At 37.9% G+C, this 20,224-nt stretch overlaps 1 protein-coding gene across 15 annotated transcripts in view; it reads left to right on the top strand.

Annotated features, from left to right (window-relative positions):
* Positions 1 to 20,224, top strand: part of CCDC171 (coiled-coil domain containing 171) — a 397,884-nt gene that overhangs the window by 106,824 nt on the left and 270,836 nt on the right. For all 15 annotated transcript variants that reach the window (XR_011995545.1, XR_011995544.1, XR_011995546.1 and 12 more), the window contains 2 exons: positions 3,130 to 3,232; positions 18,480 to 18,586. Coding sequence is in view for 12 of the 15 variants with exons in the window: in XM_072728228.1 (XP_072584329.1) it covers positions 3,130 to 3,232; positions 18,480 to 18,586 (210 nt within the window). In the remaining 3 variants the exon portion in view is untranslated. The remainder of the gene's footprint in view (positions 1 to 3,129; positions 3,233 to 18,479; positions 18,587 to 20,224) is intronic.

Here is a 20,224-nt window from a genome sequence, read left to right as displayed (position 1 = left end):
GAGAGAGAGGGCAAGCACAAGCAGGGGGAGCAGCAGAGGGAGAGGGAAAGGTAGGCTCCCCACTAAGGAGGGAGCCAGTGCGGGGCTCAATCCCAGGACCCTGGGATTGTGACTTGAGCCAAAGGCAGACTCTTAGCCGACTGAGCCACCTAGGTGTCCTCCAAAGCAAATGATTGATAAATTTGATCACTTAGAAAATACAATTTTGTTTTTATAAATATAGTTAGAAGGTGAGTGACAAATTGGCAATAATGATTTGCAACATGGATGACAAAGGGATTGTTTCCATAATTTAGAAAAGACTGTTGTAAATCACTAAGGTCAATACAGACAAGGTAGTGTAAAAATGGGCATGTGCTGTGAAAAGGTGTTCACAGGAAAAGAGGTATAGGTATCTAGTCGACCTATGAAAATATCCTTAATCTTAGTTAAAACATTTAAAATTAATTAATTAATTAATTAATTAATTAATTAATTCATTCATTCATGGGAGACACAGATAGAGAGGCAGAGACACAGGCAGAGGGAGAAGCAGGCTCCATGCAGGCAACCCGATGCGGGACTCAATCCTGGGACTCCAGGACTACGCCCTGGGCCAAAGGCAGGCGCCAAACTGCTGAGCCACCCAGGGATCCCAATCTTAGTTAAAATTAAAGAAATGCACATTAGAATATGTTGATAATGGTTACCATTGGGAAGATATTGAGAAATAGGCACTTACACTGTATGTTGTAGTATAAAGTGGTAGGACTCTGGAAACCAGTTTGGTAATGATTGTCTAAAAATAGGTTTACATACCCTTTTACCTATCAAATCTGTTTCTAGCATTTTATTTTATTTTTTTATTTTTATTTTTTTATATTTTTTAAAATTTTTATTTATTTATGATAGTCACACACACACAGAGAGAGATAGAGGCAGAGACACAGGCAGAGGGAGAAGCAGGCTCCATGCACCGGGAGCCCGACATGGGATTCGATCCCGGGTCTCCAGGATCCCGTCCTGGGCCAAAGGCAGGCGCCAAACCGCTGCACCACCCAGGGATCCCAAGTTTCTAGCATTTTATTGAGTAGGTATACTTGCATGTTTATGGAAAGATATACAAGTACACATACAAGGATGTTTATTGTAGTATTATTACTGATGGCAAAAAAATACTGTAAATTTCAACGGTAGCAGGCTGATTAAATGAATTAGTGGTACATCTTCACAATAGAGTACTATGAATCTAAAAAAAAGTGATGTGGAAAGATGCCAAAGACATAATAAGAATGGAAAAGTAAGTTATATAGCACATGTATACTATGATCATATATATATATTTTTAAGATTTTATTTATTGATTTATGAGAGACAGAGAGATGCAGAGACATAGGCAGAGGGAGAGGCAGGCTCCTTGCAGGGAGCTTGATGTGGGTCTTGATTCTGGGATCTGGATCACAACCTGGGCTGAAGGCAGGTGCTCAAATGCTGAGCCACCCAGGCATCCCAGTTATTATTTATTTTTAAAGGATTTTATTTATATGATCCTATTTGAATTCAAAATCATACATATGTACTATATATTTTATATAAAAACTTTTAAAATTACTGCTTTTGATAATCAGTATTGTCTAGGTGCTAGGAATACACTGATAAGGACAAAAACCCCACCATATCTCCACTCCCAGAGGTTAAATTATATGAGATGGACACTAATAAATGTAGAATCATAATTGTGATAATTGCTGCAAAGAATGTAATAGAGATAATAGATAATGTTGGGGAGGTGAAGTGGATAGCTTTTCTGAAAAATGTGATAATAGAACGGACATCTAAAGAAAACATTATATGTTTTATATTAATATATAAAAGAATATAAGAATAAAATTTTGGAAAAAAAATAAAATTTTGTTTTGTATTATCTATTCTCCCACTTCTGGATCTATAAGCACTCTTTCACTAGTGCTTCCACTTTATCAGCTTTTAAATACACTTTAATTTCTCATGAACGAAAAAAACAAAACAAAACTCTTCTTCAGCCTCACTCTTCTTTCCAACTACTTCCCTTTATTTCTTCTTCCCTTCTTACCAGGAAAAGGGTCTCTAAACTTCCTGTTTTGCTGACTTATCTCTCACTCAATTAGGACAAAAAAAAATTCAAGCTTACTACTTCTTCAGCCTATTCCAGTCTGAGATATAACAGATTTCATCAGGATCATGATCTCTAGGCCCCTTGAATGCTTCTTAGTCTCTATTTTGCTTGAATATTCTGTGACATTGGACGTAACTGACAACTCTGTCCTTCAAATGCTCTCAGTTTTCATTGATACTATCCTTTTCTGTTTTTTTCTTCCTCTTTTTTTCAATCTGCTTTGCTGTTTTTTTTTTTTTTTCTTTTCTAAATATTAAGCTCTGGTGTTCCTTAAGGACTCGTCATAGGCCCTTTTTCCTTCTTGTTGAAGGCTCTCCAGGCAAGCTTCAGGTAGTATCTGTAGGTGATTCCCAAACCTATTCCTGACTTCTCTTCTGAGCTTTGTATCATCATGTCCAGCTGCCTCCCATATTTTTCCATTTTATTTGTTCTAATCCAATTTAATCTGGTCAATGTAGTCTAACTGAATGCAGCATCACCAGGGCCTGGCCATTCCATCTTCTAAGTATTTGCCCCTCACCCTCTTTTTCCTTTTCACAGCCAAGACCCTAGCCTATACTACCATTAACTCTTGAGTAGTTCCTTCTACATGGTCATACTGTATTCACTTTTGAACACCATCTGGCAATTTTCCACATGACTACAACCTTAATCTTTTAAAGTGTTTCCTAATTTCTCTTTGTCTCAGTTTTCTTATCTGTAAAATTGACTTAATGGTTAACCCTTCCCTCTTGGATTGCTGTGAAGATAAAAAGAATGATTATGTATAAAATAGTGCCAGGCACTAAGGCCTCAGGAATTGTTATCAAGATCTTATACAGAGTTACATTAAACCAAGCACAAGGTATAATTAAGACAGAATAAGTTTATTAATAATGGATTTGAATGGAGTCATTACTAGCTTGTTTATACTTAACAGTGCTGTATATTCACACAAATCTGCAGCTCTTATAATACGTGACCTTATTATGTGTAATTGTTTTCTTAATTAAAAGGCTAAGAAGCACCAGGCCTTTCTAGTAGAGACATGTGAAAATAACGTGAAAGAATTGGAATCGATCTTGGACAGCTTTACTGTGTCGGGCCAGTGGACATCAGGTTAGTTGAAGGTATAAAATGACAGATGCATCTGTCAATGTTCCAAAGTCACTACATTTTGGGAATTCTGCAGATGCCTCTTACAGTCCCTCATCTCAACATGTTTCGATTTGATGACATGATAAGAGCAGTTCTCACAGCAGTCAGTTGGCCTAGCTGCCTGAGAAAGGGTGACGGAATGTGGTTGTCCTCCCAGAACTTGATTTACAAGTGTTGGGGTCTGTGTGATTGGACAGACAAGGGCTCACTTGCTGTGTTCTGAATCCAACTGAGAAAAAAGTCCTTACAGTATACCTGCAAGGGGAACAGATGTTTCCATCAAACTGAGCCAAATTCTGAGGCAACCTTCAACAACTTAAAGGTCATGCATTCAAAAGGTTATGTAGGACACAGCCTGTAACACAGTGCATATGCTAAGCTGGTTTTCTCCTTCACTTCCTGCTACCATACATACACTCTCCAGAGAAGAGTGCTTAGTTAAAATGTTTTGGTTTTAGTATTAGCACGGTTAATAAGATAAATGACTATAAAAATTGTATATTAGGTAGGCATATTTTGGGAACTAGCAGAAGCATTAGCTGCTTAATGAAGGCTGTCTATGATTTCTACTTCCTTAATTTTTTTGTGTATATGCCATTATGTGCATAATGGTAGTTTTGACTTGAATACTTTTACTTTCCTACCTCAGTTTTCTTAAAGATTTTATTTATTTATTCATGAGAGACAGAGAGAGAGAGAGAGAGAGGCAGAGACACCGGCAGAGGGAGAAGCAGGCTTCATGCAGGGAGCCCGACATGGGCCTCCATCCCAAGTCTCCAGGATCACACTCCGGGCTGAAGGTGGTGCTAAACCGCTGAGCCACCGGGGCTGCCCCCACCTTAGTTTTCTTTTGCCATACCATCAGCCTTGAATTCTTTAGCTGTTTTCTGACTCAGTTGTAAATGGCATGTAAAATTAAATTCATTACACTTCATTTTTATTTTTTTATTTTTAAAAAAGATTTATTTATTCATGAGACACACACACACACACACACACACACACACAGAGAGAGAGAGAGAGAGAGCCAGAGATACAGGCTGAGGGAGAAGCAGGCTCTTCACAGGGAGCCCGATGTGAGACTCAATCCCAGATCCCAGGATCAGGCCCTGAGCCGAAGGCAGGCGCTCAACTGCTAAGCCACCCAGGCATCCCAAATTCATTACACTTTAAAATTGAGCTCCTGGATTCTGTTATTTTAAAGGAATCAAACAGATATTCGGCAAACGGGTTCTTTAGGAACTCGCAAGTTCAGGAAAGTTTGTTGTGCTTGAAACAGCAGAAGGATATATGATCAAGGCCCATTATTACTTTAAAGATATGCAGATTTGTGCTGGTGAACTGTTAGAAATTTAGTGTGTTTTGCTGTTATCTGTTTTTTTGGGGTCTCTTTTAATCTGTCATACTATTTTTGCAGTCATTTCATGAAATTGACTTGTTACTTTTTAAAAAATTTAAACTTTTCCCCAAGGGTTAGTGTTTCATGTTTTGTTACTGTGGAAAAATCAAGGTGTATAAAGTTGCGTAAAAAATATAGATATCTGGTGTTCAATTATATTTTCTACAGATTTGGAGGATGAATTTTCTTTCATAACGGTTCTACTTTATTATTGAGATGTGTCATTGCTTAATGGTATTAGAAGCTTTAAAAATGGTTAAATTATTATAATATATCTTCAATGTAATTTTAAATATTTCTTCAGAGTTGAATTTGAAAAACTAAAAATAGTGCCATATCTCTTTTGAGTTTTAAAATGAAATAGTTGATAACAAAGTAACTCAAAACTATTGCTAAGCCTCTAGAAGAAAACTTAAAAAATTTTTCTTTTTCTTTTCATCTTATAGTAACCATTGTTTTTAAACTCCTAGTTTCCCATATATTGGCACAGCCTATATATTATGGAGAAAGTTTTTCTGGAAAAGAGACTATATGGTGAATTAGTGATTTTTTTATTGCTGTAGAGTGGTTTTTGTTTCCACATGGTGCTGGTTATTTACTCTTTTACCCACCAAGAGCCACTCTTCAGTGATCTATTTAACAGAAGCCAGGGGCCAGAGTGAAATCAGGTCCTAATAAGCAGGTAAGCATGTTAGCCAGTATGCCAGCAAGAAGAGATGGCATACTCTGAGGAGTTCATTAGAAGAGAATTTAATCAAGATATGAAAATATAGACAAAATAAGAGAACCAATAAGATAGGATAAGACAGGGGCACTTGAGGTCAGGGGGCATGGGGCTCTGTGCTAAGCGGGGAGTCTGCTTGAGATTCTCTCCCTCTGCCCCTCCCCCAACTCGTGTGCATGTCCCCTCTCTCTTTCTCAAATAAATAAATCTTTAAAAAAAAAAAAAAGAAGATAGGGTAAGACAGCTAGAACAAGCCAGAGTGGAAAACCAATACCATGCCTAAGCCTAAAGGGTCCAGGGGAGGGCACATTGTTACTATAGTCACAATGTGGAACATTGTGGAAACTGTGGAAGAGGACCCTACCTGACAAGAGCTGTAGCTGCTAAAAAATGAAGTCACTGCCAGGAATGCACTGGAGCAGAGAGAACAGAGGAAATAAATACCCTGACATTCTTTTCTTTCCCTTTAAAAAATTTTTTTCCTCTACCCTCTTAATCTCCTCTAGGTATACTCACTGTCCAAATCCAACCAGAAGCCAGAGGGCAGAGGAGCCCAGATCATGCAGTCTATAGAGGTCAGCCTTTACAAGGCAGAACATTATTTGTTAAAATAATTTAACAAAACCTGTCACTTCTGGAGATATCTTGATTAAATTCTCTTCTGATGAACTCTTCAGAATGTGCCATCTCTTTTCCTGCTGGCACCCTGGCTGATACACTTACTGCTTAGGACCTGATTTCCCTCTCGCACAGGGCTTCCACGAAACAGCCCTATGAAACTGTGATGGACTCCCTTTCTGCTTACGCTGGTTTAGGTCAGGGTTTTATTACTTCATTGAGGGATATAAATAGTAAGCCTTATTACTTAGTATTTTATGGAAGAACCTGAGCAATTAAGATTGTCTGCAATGTCAGGCCTGGCTTCACCTACACAAAGATGAACATGTATTTTGTTCCTCGCAAAGTAATGTAAGAACTTGTCCTAGGCTAACTTACACCTGTGTGTGTGATATAAACATGTATATATCTCACAGTATATGTGTTTTTGAGAAAAAGTCTATTTCTAATAGAAACATAGTGTTGATATGTGATGATAGGGCAGCCTTAGAATTTTGTTACAAAATTAATTCAGTTACCTTCAGAAGGGTTTTCCAGAGACATCTTCTCTTTTGCAGTATGGCCAGTAAGCAATAGTGCTTTGCTTCCTTTTATTACCTCTTCCTACCTTTCAGTTTGGTATATACTCTGTACCTATCCTTCAATTCAGGAAAAGCAATCTATGTTAGAAATTTAGGGGCAGCCCGGGTGGCTCAGCGGTTTAACGCTGCCTTCAGCCCAGGGCCTGATCCTGAAGACCTGGGATCAAGTTCCACTTCAGGTTCCCTGCATGGAGCCTGCTTCTCCCTCTGCATGTGTCTCTGCCTCTCCCTTCTCTCTCTCTCTCTGTCTCTCATGAGTAAATAAATAAAATCTTTAAAAAAAAAGAAATTTAGATGGTTACAAAACTGTTTTTTGTTTTTACTTGCTTTTAAAAATGGAATGAATGAAAACCATTTTCTTGGATGAATTTTAGTCCAGAGTTGACAGTAGCTGCCAGCTGTTCTGTTACCCTTCCTTCTCAGCTTTTACAGGTCCTCTACATTAAGAAATATTTCTGAAGCAACAGTAATTCATCAGCTTATCTTCACATAACAAGTGAGGCAAAGTTTCAGTTAGTCCAAGATCTTCAGGAATTTATTAAGAGGATTTAACGTGATTTTCTTACTGGTGATCAGTTCACACCTTGTTTCCTAATGCCACCAACACTGATCCCTCTGGCTAACTGTTCTCTGCCTCCCCCTTGCTTCCCTCTTCAGTCTGCTTTCTCTGCAGCCACCAGAATGTCGTTTGAAAACCTCTTTCAGAGAAAGTCATTCCTTTGCTGTAAATCTTGTTGGGCTCTGCATTTCACTAAGCATAGAAGCCAAAGTGCCAGCCATGGCTTGCAAGACTTGCACACTTTGCCACTGTCTTTTATCACCCCTTTGACTTCCCTAGTACCTCTTGGTTTTGGCCACTCAGGCCTCCTGTCATTTCTTGAGCACACCAAGTGCACCCTTGCCTTGGGGGCCTTTGTGCTGGCCATTCTTTCTATCTGGAAAGTTCTTCACTGCATAGCGCTCTCTCTCTCTCTCTCTCTCTCGTCTTTTTATTTTATTTATTTATAATTTTTAAAAAGGTTTTTATGTTTTAAGGTAATCTCTACCCCTATTGTGGGACTCAAACTCACAAACCTGTGATCAAGAATCACCTGCTCTACCGACTGAGCCAGTCAGGTGCACCTTTCTTTTCTTTTAAAATCTATGCTCAGGTCTCACACTCAATGAAGTTTACCTACTACTTATTCCCTGCTATCTTATTCCCTCACTATCTCTCTCCTTTCTCTGCTCTGCTTTTTTCTTCTCCATAGCACCTATTACTGTCCAACATTTCTTTTCTTTTCTTTTTCTTTTTTTTTTTTGACAGAGAGAGAGAGAGAGAGAGAGAAAGAGAGAGTGAAAGAGCGAGAGAGTGCACGAGTGTACAAGAAGGGGGAAGGGCAGTGGGAAGGGCAGTGGGAGAGGGAGAAGCAGTTGACTCCCTTAGGAAGGAGCCCAATGTGGGGCTCGATCCTGGAATTCTGGGATCATGCCCTGAGCTGAAGACAGCCTCTCAACCACTGAGCCACTCAGGCATCCCGAGGGCAAGGATCTTTGTCACTTTTATTTAGTAATGTACTTTAAACAGCTAGAACATTTCTTGGCATAAAGCAGTCTTTCAGCAAATATTTGTTCAGTATTAGTGAATAAAAGCATGAATGAATTAATATCAGGTCCAAAGTCTATTTTGCATTTTAATTTTTGAAGTTTTAAAAGTAGTCATGGAGTCTCTTTCCAAATTATAGCAGCCTTTTGGGAAACAATCTATACAGAGTCACCAGGAAGATTGATGTTAAGTGGAAAAGATGTATAATTTTACATGGGCCATAGAAATGTCACCTTGATTGCCTACTATTATTAGGTAAGATAGTCTCAACTTGCTTGAACAGGGACATTTATTTCCTGTGTTCTACTTTTTTTTTTTTTTTAAGATTTTATTTATTTATTCATGAGAGAGAGAGAGAGAGAGAGAGAGAGAGAGAGAGGGGCAGAGACACAGGCAGAGGGAGAAGCAGGCTCCATGCAGGGAGCCTGACATGGGACTTGATTTTGGGTCTCCAGGATCACACCCTGGGCCGAAGGTGGTGCTAAACTGCTGAGTCAGGGGATCCCTGGGTGGCTCAGTAGTTTAATGCCTGCCGTCGGCCCAGGGTGTAATCCTGGAGTCCCGGGATCGAGTCCCACTTCAGGCTCCCTGCATGGAACCTGCTTCTCCCTCTGCCCGTGTCTCTGCCTCTCTCTCTCATTAATGAATAAATAAATAAAATCTTTAAACCACTAAGCCACCTGGGCTGCCCCTTGTTTCTACTTTCTACTGAAACTGAAGCACTACAGCTGTTCATATCTCATTTCTTTTCTGGTGGAAATTTGTACAGTAGGGTGTATATGGGGAGAAATCCTTTCCTACTTTGAACCCATGTAGTCTTTCTGCCTCAAGTTTTCTTCTAATACAATTTCACCTCTGCCTGAGGATGTTAGCAGACATATAGAATGTAACTCTTCCTTCGTTAGGTTTCATGAAAGACAGTTTTTCTTGTGGCTCAGTCTTGGATCGTCCTTGGGGTGGTTGATTTTCATGTTGACTGAGAGCCCTCTGACCTTCTTCAACCTTTCCTTCCTTGAGGAAATCATTTGTAATACTCTAGAGGTATTCTTTTTCTTTCTACTGGAGAGGATCCTGGGAAATAAGAGCAAAGCATTTGATGCCTTTAGGTGTACATTTATCTCTGAGGAATTGGGCAGTCTCAGGGACTAGGATAATCAGGACAACAAATTGGACTTTCTCCTCTCTCCTCCTTTATTTCTTTAATAAAAGTCTGTTGTCTAGTATCTTCTTGAGAATTTTAATTGTTCTTGTGAACTGGCGATTCATGTGTCACTGAGAAGCTGAGGATGCTTCTAAGAGTGGCACACAGGTATCCTTTGGTGTCATTTGCCAAATTCTTCTCACTTACTTCTCTTACCTCCCAAACCACTGAGGTTTACAAACCAAAATTGGCCTACTTCATCATGCTCATTGTAAAATCCAAGGGAGTGACTTCAGTAAGAGTGCTCAATATCCTCTAATGGATCATTAATTAATTACACAATTATGAAGGCTAAGATTTCCAACATCTGCAGTTACCAAGCTGGAGACCCAGGAGGATTGATAGATACTTTCATTTGAGTTGGAAGTGCTGAGGACCAGGAGAGGCTGGTGTAAGTTCCTGTCTGAGTAAAAAGGCAGGAGAAGACCAGTGTCTCAACTTGGAAGACAGTCAGTAGAGAGAAAGAATTCCTTCTTATTTGGCCTTTTATTTTATTCAGATCTTCAGTGGATTGGATGAGGCCCATCTACTCTGGGGAGGGTAATCTGCTTTCCCAGTCTACTGATTCAAATGTCAGTCTCATCTGGAAACATCCTCTCAGACATATCCAGAAAAAAATGTGTAACTGAATATCTGTGTGCCAGTCAAATTTATGCATAAAACTAACCATCGTATCCCTTATCCCCCTTACTCTTAGCCTGTGATAACCACCATTCTACCTTCTGTGTGTGAATTTGACTGCTTTAGATACCTCATATAGTGGAATCATATAGTATTAGTCTTTTTGTGATTGCCTCAAGTTTCATCCATGTGATACATAGCATGTCACAGTAATCCTTCGTTTTTTTTTTTTTTTTAATTTTTATTTATTTATGATAGGAACACAGTGAGAGAGAGAGGCAGAGACACAGGCAGAGGGAGAAGCAGGCTCCATGCACCGGGAGCCTGACGTGGGATTCGATCCCGGATCTCCAGGATCGCGCCCTGGGCCAAAGGCAGGCGCCAAACCGCTGCGCCACCCAGGGATCCCTAATCCTTCGTTTTTGAGGCTGAACAATATTTACGTTTTGCTTATGTTGATGGACCTTTGGATCATTTCTGCCTTTTGGCTATTTTTTATTATTATTATTATTATTTTTTGCCTTTTGGCTATTATGAACAGTCCTATCAACATGGAAATATCTCTTCAAGACTTTTCTTTCAATTCTTTTAGACATATGCCCAGAAGTGAAATTACTGGTTTATTAACTTTTTTTTTAAGATTTTATATTTAAATAATCTCTATACCCAGCATAGAGATGGGTATACCCAACTTAATCTTCTTTAAGATCTTATTTTTAAACCTTCATCTTTTTTAAGATTTTATTTTTAAATAATCTCTATACCCAACATAGAGATGGGGGCTTAAACTCATAACCCAATATCAAGAGTCATGTGCTCTGACTGAAGTTACCCCTGCTCTATGAACTTTTATCACAGGACATTAGTGTACTAATACATGTCTTGTGGGATGTCCTGTATTCTAGACATGCTCTAGACATACTGCAATTTTCCCTTGATAATCAAGGCCAGTTGTCCTGTACAGCAAGAGCCGTCTTTGCTCTTTGGTTTCCTGGTTTGAGCAGCCCAGAATCGACTAGGTGATATTCTCAGATTCCATTTTAATAGAACTTTACTGTATCTTGTGATGGAAGCATTTCTCCCTTGAGAATCAAGACTTAGGCCAATAGAAACTATAGTTTCTGGGATGGGAAACATCACTAGTGGATCATTAGGTATAATAATGAGATGAGCCACTTCCATTTCCACCATTTGATTCGAGGACTGTGAATCCTGCCTAAGGGAGAAACATACCACATATTGATTGCTGACTCACAGTGTATATCCTGGATGGTATTATCCTTGTCCCACAAAATGTTGCCATCTAGCCAGTACAATGAATCTTCAAGAGGCCATTCAATTATTCTGTATTCCAGCTACTTCAGAGTGGTGGGAAACATAGTAAGACCAGTGAATTCTATGAAAATGAGTCAATTTCCATATTTTATTTGCCATAGATTAAGTTCCCTGGTTAGAAGCAATGCTATGTGGAATATATAATTGTGAATAAGGTGTCTTGTAAGTGATGGTGATTTCAGCAGAAATATTATGGTTAGGGAAGGAAAACCTTACCCAGAGTTGGTCTACCTTAGTTAAGAATGAAGCATTGCTCCTTCCATGATGGAAGTGACTTAGTATAATCAATTTGCCACCAGGTAGCTGGCTAATACCCCGAGAGATGGTGTCATATCATGGGTTCACTGTTTTTGCTGTTGATAGGTTTTGCATATGACAGGGGTTATGATCCTATCAGTCTTGGTGAATGGAAGTCCATGTATTACCTTGCTGAGCCCATGTATTGCCTCCATCCTTGCTACCATGACCCCTTTGTTGTAAAGAAAACAAAGGTGATAAGGACAAAGGTGGTTGGGAAGAGATGCTAGCTAATAGCCACAGAATGTCTCATCTTGTCCTCCTGATTATTAAGATCCTTTTCAACTATTGGTCTGGGCATAGTGCCCATTTGGAAAGGTCTGTGCAGATATTCTTGTCCATATCACCTTGTTACCAATTTTCCAATTGTGTTCTTTTTGAGGCCCTGACCATTTTAGTTAAATTGTTACCTCCTACCCACACATTGATGTAAATTTGTACTTTTGGTCATTCCTCATTCCAGGTGAAATGACAGGCAGATCTATTACTTGTTCTGACTACTAGGAGGATTTCACTTCATCACTGTCCTTCAGGGCCACCCTTGAGTGGGGTTGTAGTGCTGGAACTATCTACTTCTAATTAGTGTCAGCATATACAGAACCATCTATACTAACCCATTTTTCCCCCCCCATTAGTCAACAGGTCTTAAGAAACCTATGGATTCAGGTTGTAGATTAAGAGGGAAAACAGTGTAACAGGCAGAGGGCCTATTAGAATCTGGACTATTCACTCATGCAACTTAATTGTGCCTTCAGGATTTGCTTGGATCCAGTTTTGTATAGACCATTTTTATTTGGTGATAGAGTGCTATTGGGCATGCCCAAATTTATGGGTTGGTGGATCAGACAATAATGATTTTATGACGGCCAATTCAAGTTGCATGGTAAGTTGGTGGCCATGAATGTATTATCTGCTGAAGACTAGTAGCAAGTGTAAAGCTTGGCTCTCAAGAGGAGAATAGTTATTTGTAGAGGATGACTTGCTTTGTTCCAGTATCCGAAAAATTTACAGTATGATTCTATAAAGACCTGCCAAATTTGACCTGCCTGAACTTGAGCAGTCAGAATGCTGTCATCAACTTGGAAGAGAGCTAAGTAGAACATGTGATGTCTTTTGGAATGAAAACTTGGTCAAGATTTCTGTAGACTAGCTTATGCTGGAGTTGATACAGCTCTGAGGTAAAGCTATGAAGGTATATTGCTGGCCCTTACAGCTGAAAGCAACTCTTTTGGTAGTTTTTACTAAAAGGATGGAGGAAATAGCTTTATTCCAATTGCTGGGAAATGTATTGATCTGCTTCAACAATGAAACTACATCTTTAACTGCAGCTGCAGTTGGAATCACATGTACTTGTGCTTACAGTAATTCACTGTCATTCCCTGAGATTCACCTGTATCCAGTACAGGCCAGATAGATAAGCTGAATATTGTTAGGGTTGGAATCACTATCCCTGTATCTTTTAAGTTTTTAACAGTGGTACTGATCTCTGCAATCTCTCCAGGAAGATGACATTACTTTTGACTTGCTATTTTGGTAGGTAAAAGTTCTACTGACTTCCACTTGCTTTTTTCTATTTGGTTTTCCTCTGTAAATCCTCCATTCCATGGGTCAGGTAAACAATATGGAAATGGTGCCAGTTTCTGCATTTGTCTTTTCTTAGCTCTACACTCCAGACCAGGGAAATAAGATGGGTTCATGTACCTACTGGGCCCAAACTCAGTCAATCTCCTGACCTCTGCAAGCTAGTAAACCACAATAGCATGTCAGTTTTCTAGGAGTTAGTGTCAGTTCAGATCCAGTGTCCAGTTAGCCCAGTGATTAACCCCTAGTGCATAGTCACCTTGGTAAGTGGTTGTATGTTTCTTTGAGGAAGGTGAAGAGGAAGGTTTACAAGATGGTCTTCTGGCAGTATAGTAGGGACTCCTCCTCTTTATCAAGAGATACTAGACCTGTGAACTAGCCCAAGTCTGATAATTGATTGAGAGCTAAGACTCTTTACTGTGTTGATTTAAGTCCTACCTCTGGTAATTAAACCTAGAGCTTTTCTACTTATACAAATCAGATAATTTTTAGGTAGAATATCTATTTTAGTCCTATGAACACCATGATCAGTTAGCCAACACCAGCAATCTCTGTGGGTAAAACCATTTTGTTTACTGCTTTGATTCCATTATGAAAACCATGGCCATTTTGTTTCTGGAAGTTAAGTCACCCAGATTCCATTGTCTTCATTGACTTCAGGGAGCCTAGCTTGATAGCTGTTATCCACGGCCTTTCTACCACACAGAGCCTATCGAGCTACACAGAGCTAGCTCATCAAGGTTGCTGGGGCTCCCCTCACCAATACATTTCTCAACGTTGGTAAAGAAAGTGTTTTTTTTGGCTTTTCCAAAACTGGAGACATAGTTAGGGTGAGCAAGGTTCACATAATAAATACTCTCCATGTGTTAGAAAAGTTAGAAGGCATTTTCCTTAAAAACTCCTGAATGGGTATCTGTATGTACAAGATAAGGAGATGTTTGTTTATGATCTCAGTAAGTAAAACAAATTAATATACAGAATGTAGTCTCAGTTTGAAAAGCATAATTGCCAACAAAATGTTTATATTTAATGCTTTTGGGTGAAAAAGGAGTTTTCTTGGTCACCAGTGCGTTAAATGTTTAGATTTTCTTAGGTGAAGATAAAACCCCTTTGAATGTTATCTTCTTTGTTTTACTATGCAATTAAAAATTCACATTAAACAACAGGTTTTTTTTTTTCCTATTCTGAGGTTGAACATGACTCATGTTCTATATGTACGTATACATACATATATACACCCACACATATATATGCATATGTGTTCTTAAAAAACTCAGTCTTTTGTCTTCTGTTGTCATCATTATTTCTTAATAATTATCCCCTTTTGGGGTCTTGCAGGAGACTGAAGTGGGTAAGAGAATATTTGAGAAGCTTGAAGAGATAGACTTTATTCATTACAATTTACTGTTTCTACTGTGGAAATATAGGTTACTGAGGTAGTAACACCAGCTTGAGAAACAGTGGTTTATTTGGGCCATATAAAAATACTTAGTTTTTGAGCTTGTTTGAAAGAAAATATTTAAATAAAGGGCTTGGACCATGTCTTTTGTCCCCCTTTCTGCTGTGGGCTACTCATTCAAAAAAAAAAAAAAAAAGACTTGCCTTTAAGAAATCATTTTAGTTAACTGTATATCTAAGAAACATAGAAATTGGGTGCTTTATATTAGGCTAGTAGTTTCTAATCTACCATGAGACCATGAAAGATATGCCCTTAACAAGAGATTGATTAGTCCCAAACAGGATGTAATATGCATTCTTCCCTAAAAACCTTCTGTGGTCAGAAGCACTGCCAGCTAAGGTTGGCCTTTTTAGTCAGATAATTATACCACAACCTTAGTAGAATTGTTAATCAGAATCAGATTCAGGTAATTTGCTTTAAATCACGAACCAGAAAAGAAGAATATCACTATAAATAATAAAATATTTCCTGATTATGATATGAATACACACACATATATTTTTATATTTAATATAAGTGTTACGATGTCTGGTAGTAATACGAAATAAAATGTGAAAATTCTCCGGGCACCTGGGTGGCTCAGTCAGTTGGGTGTCCAAGTCTTGATTTTGGCTCAGGTCATGATCTTGAGGGTCCTGGGATGAAGCCCCACATCGGGCTCCCTGCTCAGAGGGGAGCCTGCTTCTCCCTCTCCCCACTCCCCACTCTTGCTCGCTTTTTCTCTCAAATAAATAAATAAAATCTTTTTAAAAATGTGAAAATTCTCAAAAACAAAAACTAAAAAAGATTTGTCAAGGTAGACCTTGAAATGTACTATTGTTAAAGGTGAGTGAGAGAGATTGAAACAGCTAGTCGTGATATGAAAGTATAGGCTGGCATCCAAGTACTGAGACATATATATGTATAGAGAAAGTTGGAAGGTTTTGAGTTGGTATTTTTTTTTTAAAGATTTTATTTATCTATTCATGAAAGACCAGAGAGAGAGAGAGGCAGAGACACAGACAGAGGGAGAAGCAGGCTCCATGCAGGGAGCGCGACACGGGACTTAGTCCCGGGGCTCCAGGATCTGGCCCTGTGCTGAAGGCGGCGCTAAACCGCCGAGCCACCCGGGCTGCCCTTGAATTGATATTTGAAGTGTAAAGTGTTCTAACACATTCTATTCTTCATTTGGACTTTGACCTTTGAAAAGCCACATATGACCACTTTTCAAATTATTTTTATTACTCTTCATCTATCAATTTTTAGAGCTTTCTTTGATATCTTTAGTAGTTTATTGTTTCTTGTAATATTCAGTGGTTAGAATATTATTAGGCTAACTCAAATTATCAATAAGGTCTTGAGTCCTAGTGACCTTCTCTTTTTAAGCATTTTGCCATGTAAATACAGGACTAGAAACAATTTCTTTTTATAATGGCTGTGGATAGACTTAAAGCATACTTTGTATTTCAACTGAACTTTTATTTTATAAACATTTTCAAGCAAAGAAACTTTATTTTATGTAAAATATAAGAATATATATGGGTCAGTAAGGACAGGGCATTTTGTCCCCCTACCCCTCAACACTCATATTAAAATGGTTTTATTCTTCTGAATTTCTAAGAGGAAGTTTTCTCCCTTATTGTAAAAGCTAGCAGATTTCCCGAGTGTCCTTGGCTGATTTATTCATGGCCTACTTGTGTAGTAGCAAAAGAAAAGAATTATACATTACATTTTTTTATATTATGCAAGAGCAATTTCTAAAAAATATATTTGGTAAGACCTTTAATAAAATTTTTAATGACTTGTCTTTCTAACTCATAATAATTACAAAGAGTACTATCTCCTCCGTTATCATGGCTCAGAGCAATGTTTTTTTTTTTTTTTTGCCTAGCTGGGATAATGTGTTGCTGCTTCCATATTACTTCTGGTTTTTTTTTTTTTTTATAAATTTATTTTTTATTGGTGTTCAATTTGCCAACATATAGAATAACACCCAGGGCTCATCCCATCTAGTGTGTGTGTGTGTGTTTTTAAAGATTTTATTTATTTATTCATGAGAGACACAGAGAGAGAGAGAGGCAGAGACACAGGCAGAGGGAGAAGCAGGCTCCATGCAGGGAGCCCGATGCGGGAATCGATCCTGGGTCTCCAGGATCACGCCCTGGGCTGAAGGCGGCGCTAAACCGTTGAGCCACCCAGGCTGCCCCTACTTCTGGTTTTTAAGTTAAATATTCTTTTTTCTGTTTAAGAAAAATTTAAGGTGTACTTATACTTCAGATAGTGTTTAAATTAAATCTGGATGAATGTAATAAATTAGTAACATTTGTCTAAATATCACCAGTACTCTGAGATAAAGTTAGTCTACCATTAACCCAAATTTTTCCTTCCTCCCCTCTTGACCTCCTTTCTTTATTCTGCTTTCTTTTATTATTGCCTTCTTTTCCATCCTTTGAAAGTTCTAGCAGTTGAATACATGAAGAATGGATAAATAATCTCAAGTAATTATTTGTTTACTATCTTTTCTCCTGTTTTTTTTTTTTTTTAAGATTTTATTATTTTAGAGAGAGAAGGAGAGCATGTGCACATTTGCGGGGGTGGGTAGGAGCAGAGGGAGAGGGACAAGCATACTTCATGCTGAGTGCAGAGCCTGATGTGAGGCTCGTTCCCAGGACCCAAAGATCATGACCTGAGCCAAGATCAAGAGTTGGACACCCAACTGACTGAGCTACCCAGGTTCCCCCCTTTACTTTTTCTTTTAGCCTGTTAGTTACCTGAGGACAGAGAGTACACCAATCTTATTCACCTTTGTGTACCTAATGGCTTGGATTAGTACATAGTAGGAGTTCAGTAAAGTATATGAATGAGTGAGTCAGTGAATAACAAAACATATATTATGAAAATAAAAACATATTATGAATGCTTTATTGAAATCATGCTTGTTAAAAATATGTTTCTTGTCTATTGAAATAGATTGTAAACTATGCTGGGGTGAAATTATAGTAGGAAAAGAGAAATATTTTTAATAGAATATTTTAACTTTTGCTACTTGTTTTTTAACAGTAAAAGAGAAGTACAGTGAACCATCAATTTAAAGTGGTTTTTAAAACTAGACTTTTGATTATTTTGGATTGATCTTTTGAACTATATTTGACCATGTGACCTTGATTAGCTCAACTAACTTATGGCCCAACTAAATTAAAATAGTTTGAGGGCATAATATGGAAATACTCATATTTTTATAGTAAGTATCAGTTTTAAGGATTTTAATTGAAACATGATGTCGGCCTATGTAGATAATAGCATTTTTATTATTTATTTCAAATTGTAACTTGAGAATTTTAAGGAGTGAAAGTATTTCCAAGCATAACAGAAAATTATGTGCTTTTGGGTTCAGAAATTATTTTTTAAGCAAAATAGGCCTGACTGATCAGAAACACAAGGACCAAAGTTAAGTGTATGTAATTTCCCAAAACAGTATTAGTAGATAGTCTGTTCATTTAATTGTTGGATAACAGGTGTGTACAAATACTTCAGTTATTTAGGAGACAGGAAAAAAAAGAGCTCACTAGTAACTATAGTATGGGTCTTGGTAAGGTATGGAGTAGCCATAAATTTGAACTTGATACATTATGAACTTAATTTGATCACTTGTTTAGAGAGGCTGTTCATACTTGGCTATACAGCAGTATACTTTGGAGAATAAGACCCTACTCAATGTTTCATAATATCTTTTCAGCTCTATCTAATTGTAATATCTCTGTTACTGTTTGCTTAGCTTTTGTCTCTTTGTGACTTTGGGATATATTTTCATCTTACATTTTTCTCTAGGCATCCACAAGGACAAAGATAAACCTCCCAGCTTCTCTGTTGTCCTTGAGACTTTGAGGCGTACCTTGACAGATTACCAGAACAAGCTGGAAGATGCATCTAATGAGGTAACACTTGCACTGTTTGGCTCCACATTTATAGCCTTCGGCCTGCAGCAGTACGTTTCCTTGCTTGTTACAAAGGTCAGAAAGATTGGGAATGTTGAATTGACAGCTTCACAGATACAAAAAGAATAAATTGTCTGTCACTGTTCTTTCTTTAAGTGTGGCCTAAAGTCCTGTCTCACTTATGTTTTTGTAACGCTAAAGTCATACTATTATTTTCAAAGTTACAAAGACTCTCTTGGTCTTCAAAATTTATCTATTTTAATTTAATAAAAACTGTATAAGACATCTAAGTTAATATGTATTATATTTAAATGCTAATGTATTTTTATGAAATTAGGAAGAGGTAGTGCAAATTTAGGTTTTGTTAATACCTTAGGTTAAAATTTCTACAAATTATGGAAGTCTTCCCAAAACAAGAGAGAGGTTAGTTTTCATTCTCTAAAGGACTGTTGTTAGAAGTTTTCAAAAACAAATATCTCTTTGATGTAGCCTGGTAGTTTTGAGTTTGCTGATTAAAAAGACTCATGCTTCTATTTTTCATCTCCTTTGTATTATTTAATGTGTGGGTTGATAATTTTCTTGGGTATTAAAATATTTTATGAATTTATGCTTTAAAAATTGAAGAGTTTGATTAGTTGCATCTTGTCAAACCAGAGAGTATGAAATAATTACATTAAATACAATTAGTTAGCAAAGCAACAAATAGATTGTTTAAACCAAAGACAAGCCACATAGCATGGAATTTAGTGTTTATCCTCTTGTTTGTTTCTTTTTTTTTTTTTCCTCTTGTTTGTTTCTTTCAAATAATACAAGGCCATGAAATCATTATATTTCACATTTCAGGAGAGGTTTATTATACTTTACCAAGGTCAACAAAGAAGGAAAAGTGAGTCTTCTGAAGGCTCTCTGTAAATTGTTCTAAAGGCAAAAAGAACGTGACCACTGAAATAATTAAATTTCTATAAAGAACAAATATTGCTAAGTCTTTCCTAGTGAGACGAGGCAACCTGTATTGTGAGTAGTTTATGAAACTCTTCTGAGGCCTAGGTCTGGAAGCTGCAGGGTAACTAGGAACATATTACCCACAGCGAATTGTTATTTGGGAGGATGAATGTCACATGATCCTTAGCACAGTTGAAAAGTCGACTCAGCAGGCTTTGGCTTAGTAATGTGCTTTGTTGTGAATCAGTGCCAGAGACAGCAGTGGGGAGACCAAGGGGGTGGCTGCAAAGAAAGCAAAAAGAGCAGTCTGACAGAAAGAAGAATGAACTGTCAAAGAAAATAAATCACAAGCGGAGCAGGACCAACTGATGACCTGCCACAAGCCTTCCCAGTAGGACTGCATGTGACCGACCCTGAAGTTGTCATATGGAGTGAGAGACCAGTGAATACCCTCATGATGTAGAGAAAGAACAGTCTTCTGCTCTGTGCTTTTTCTCTTTCCTTATAGATGCCCCGGCTTTTGGCATTTTGGTCCAGTAGGATTTTAAGAATAAAGTTGTATTTGTTTACAGTAAGAATGAAATCCTTTATCCAGCCATCTAGTAGAAACACAGTAACATTGCTGACATTTTAAGCTCGAATGCTTTTTCTTTTTAGCTATGTGAATTCGTGACAGAAATGACTTAGTTAACCAAA

Source organism: Vulpes vulpes, chromosome 12 (genome assembly GCF_048418805.1).
Source record: "Vulpes vulpes isolate BD-2025 chromosome 12, VulVul3, whole genome shotgun sequence".
Taxonomy (NCBI): domain Eukaryota; kingdom Metazoa; phylum Chordata; class Mammalia; order Carnivora; family Canidae; genus Vulpes; species Vulpes vulpes.
Note: the sequence above shows the minus strand (reverse complement) of the source record. Positions and strands in the feature narration are given on the sequence as shown.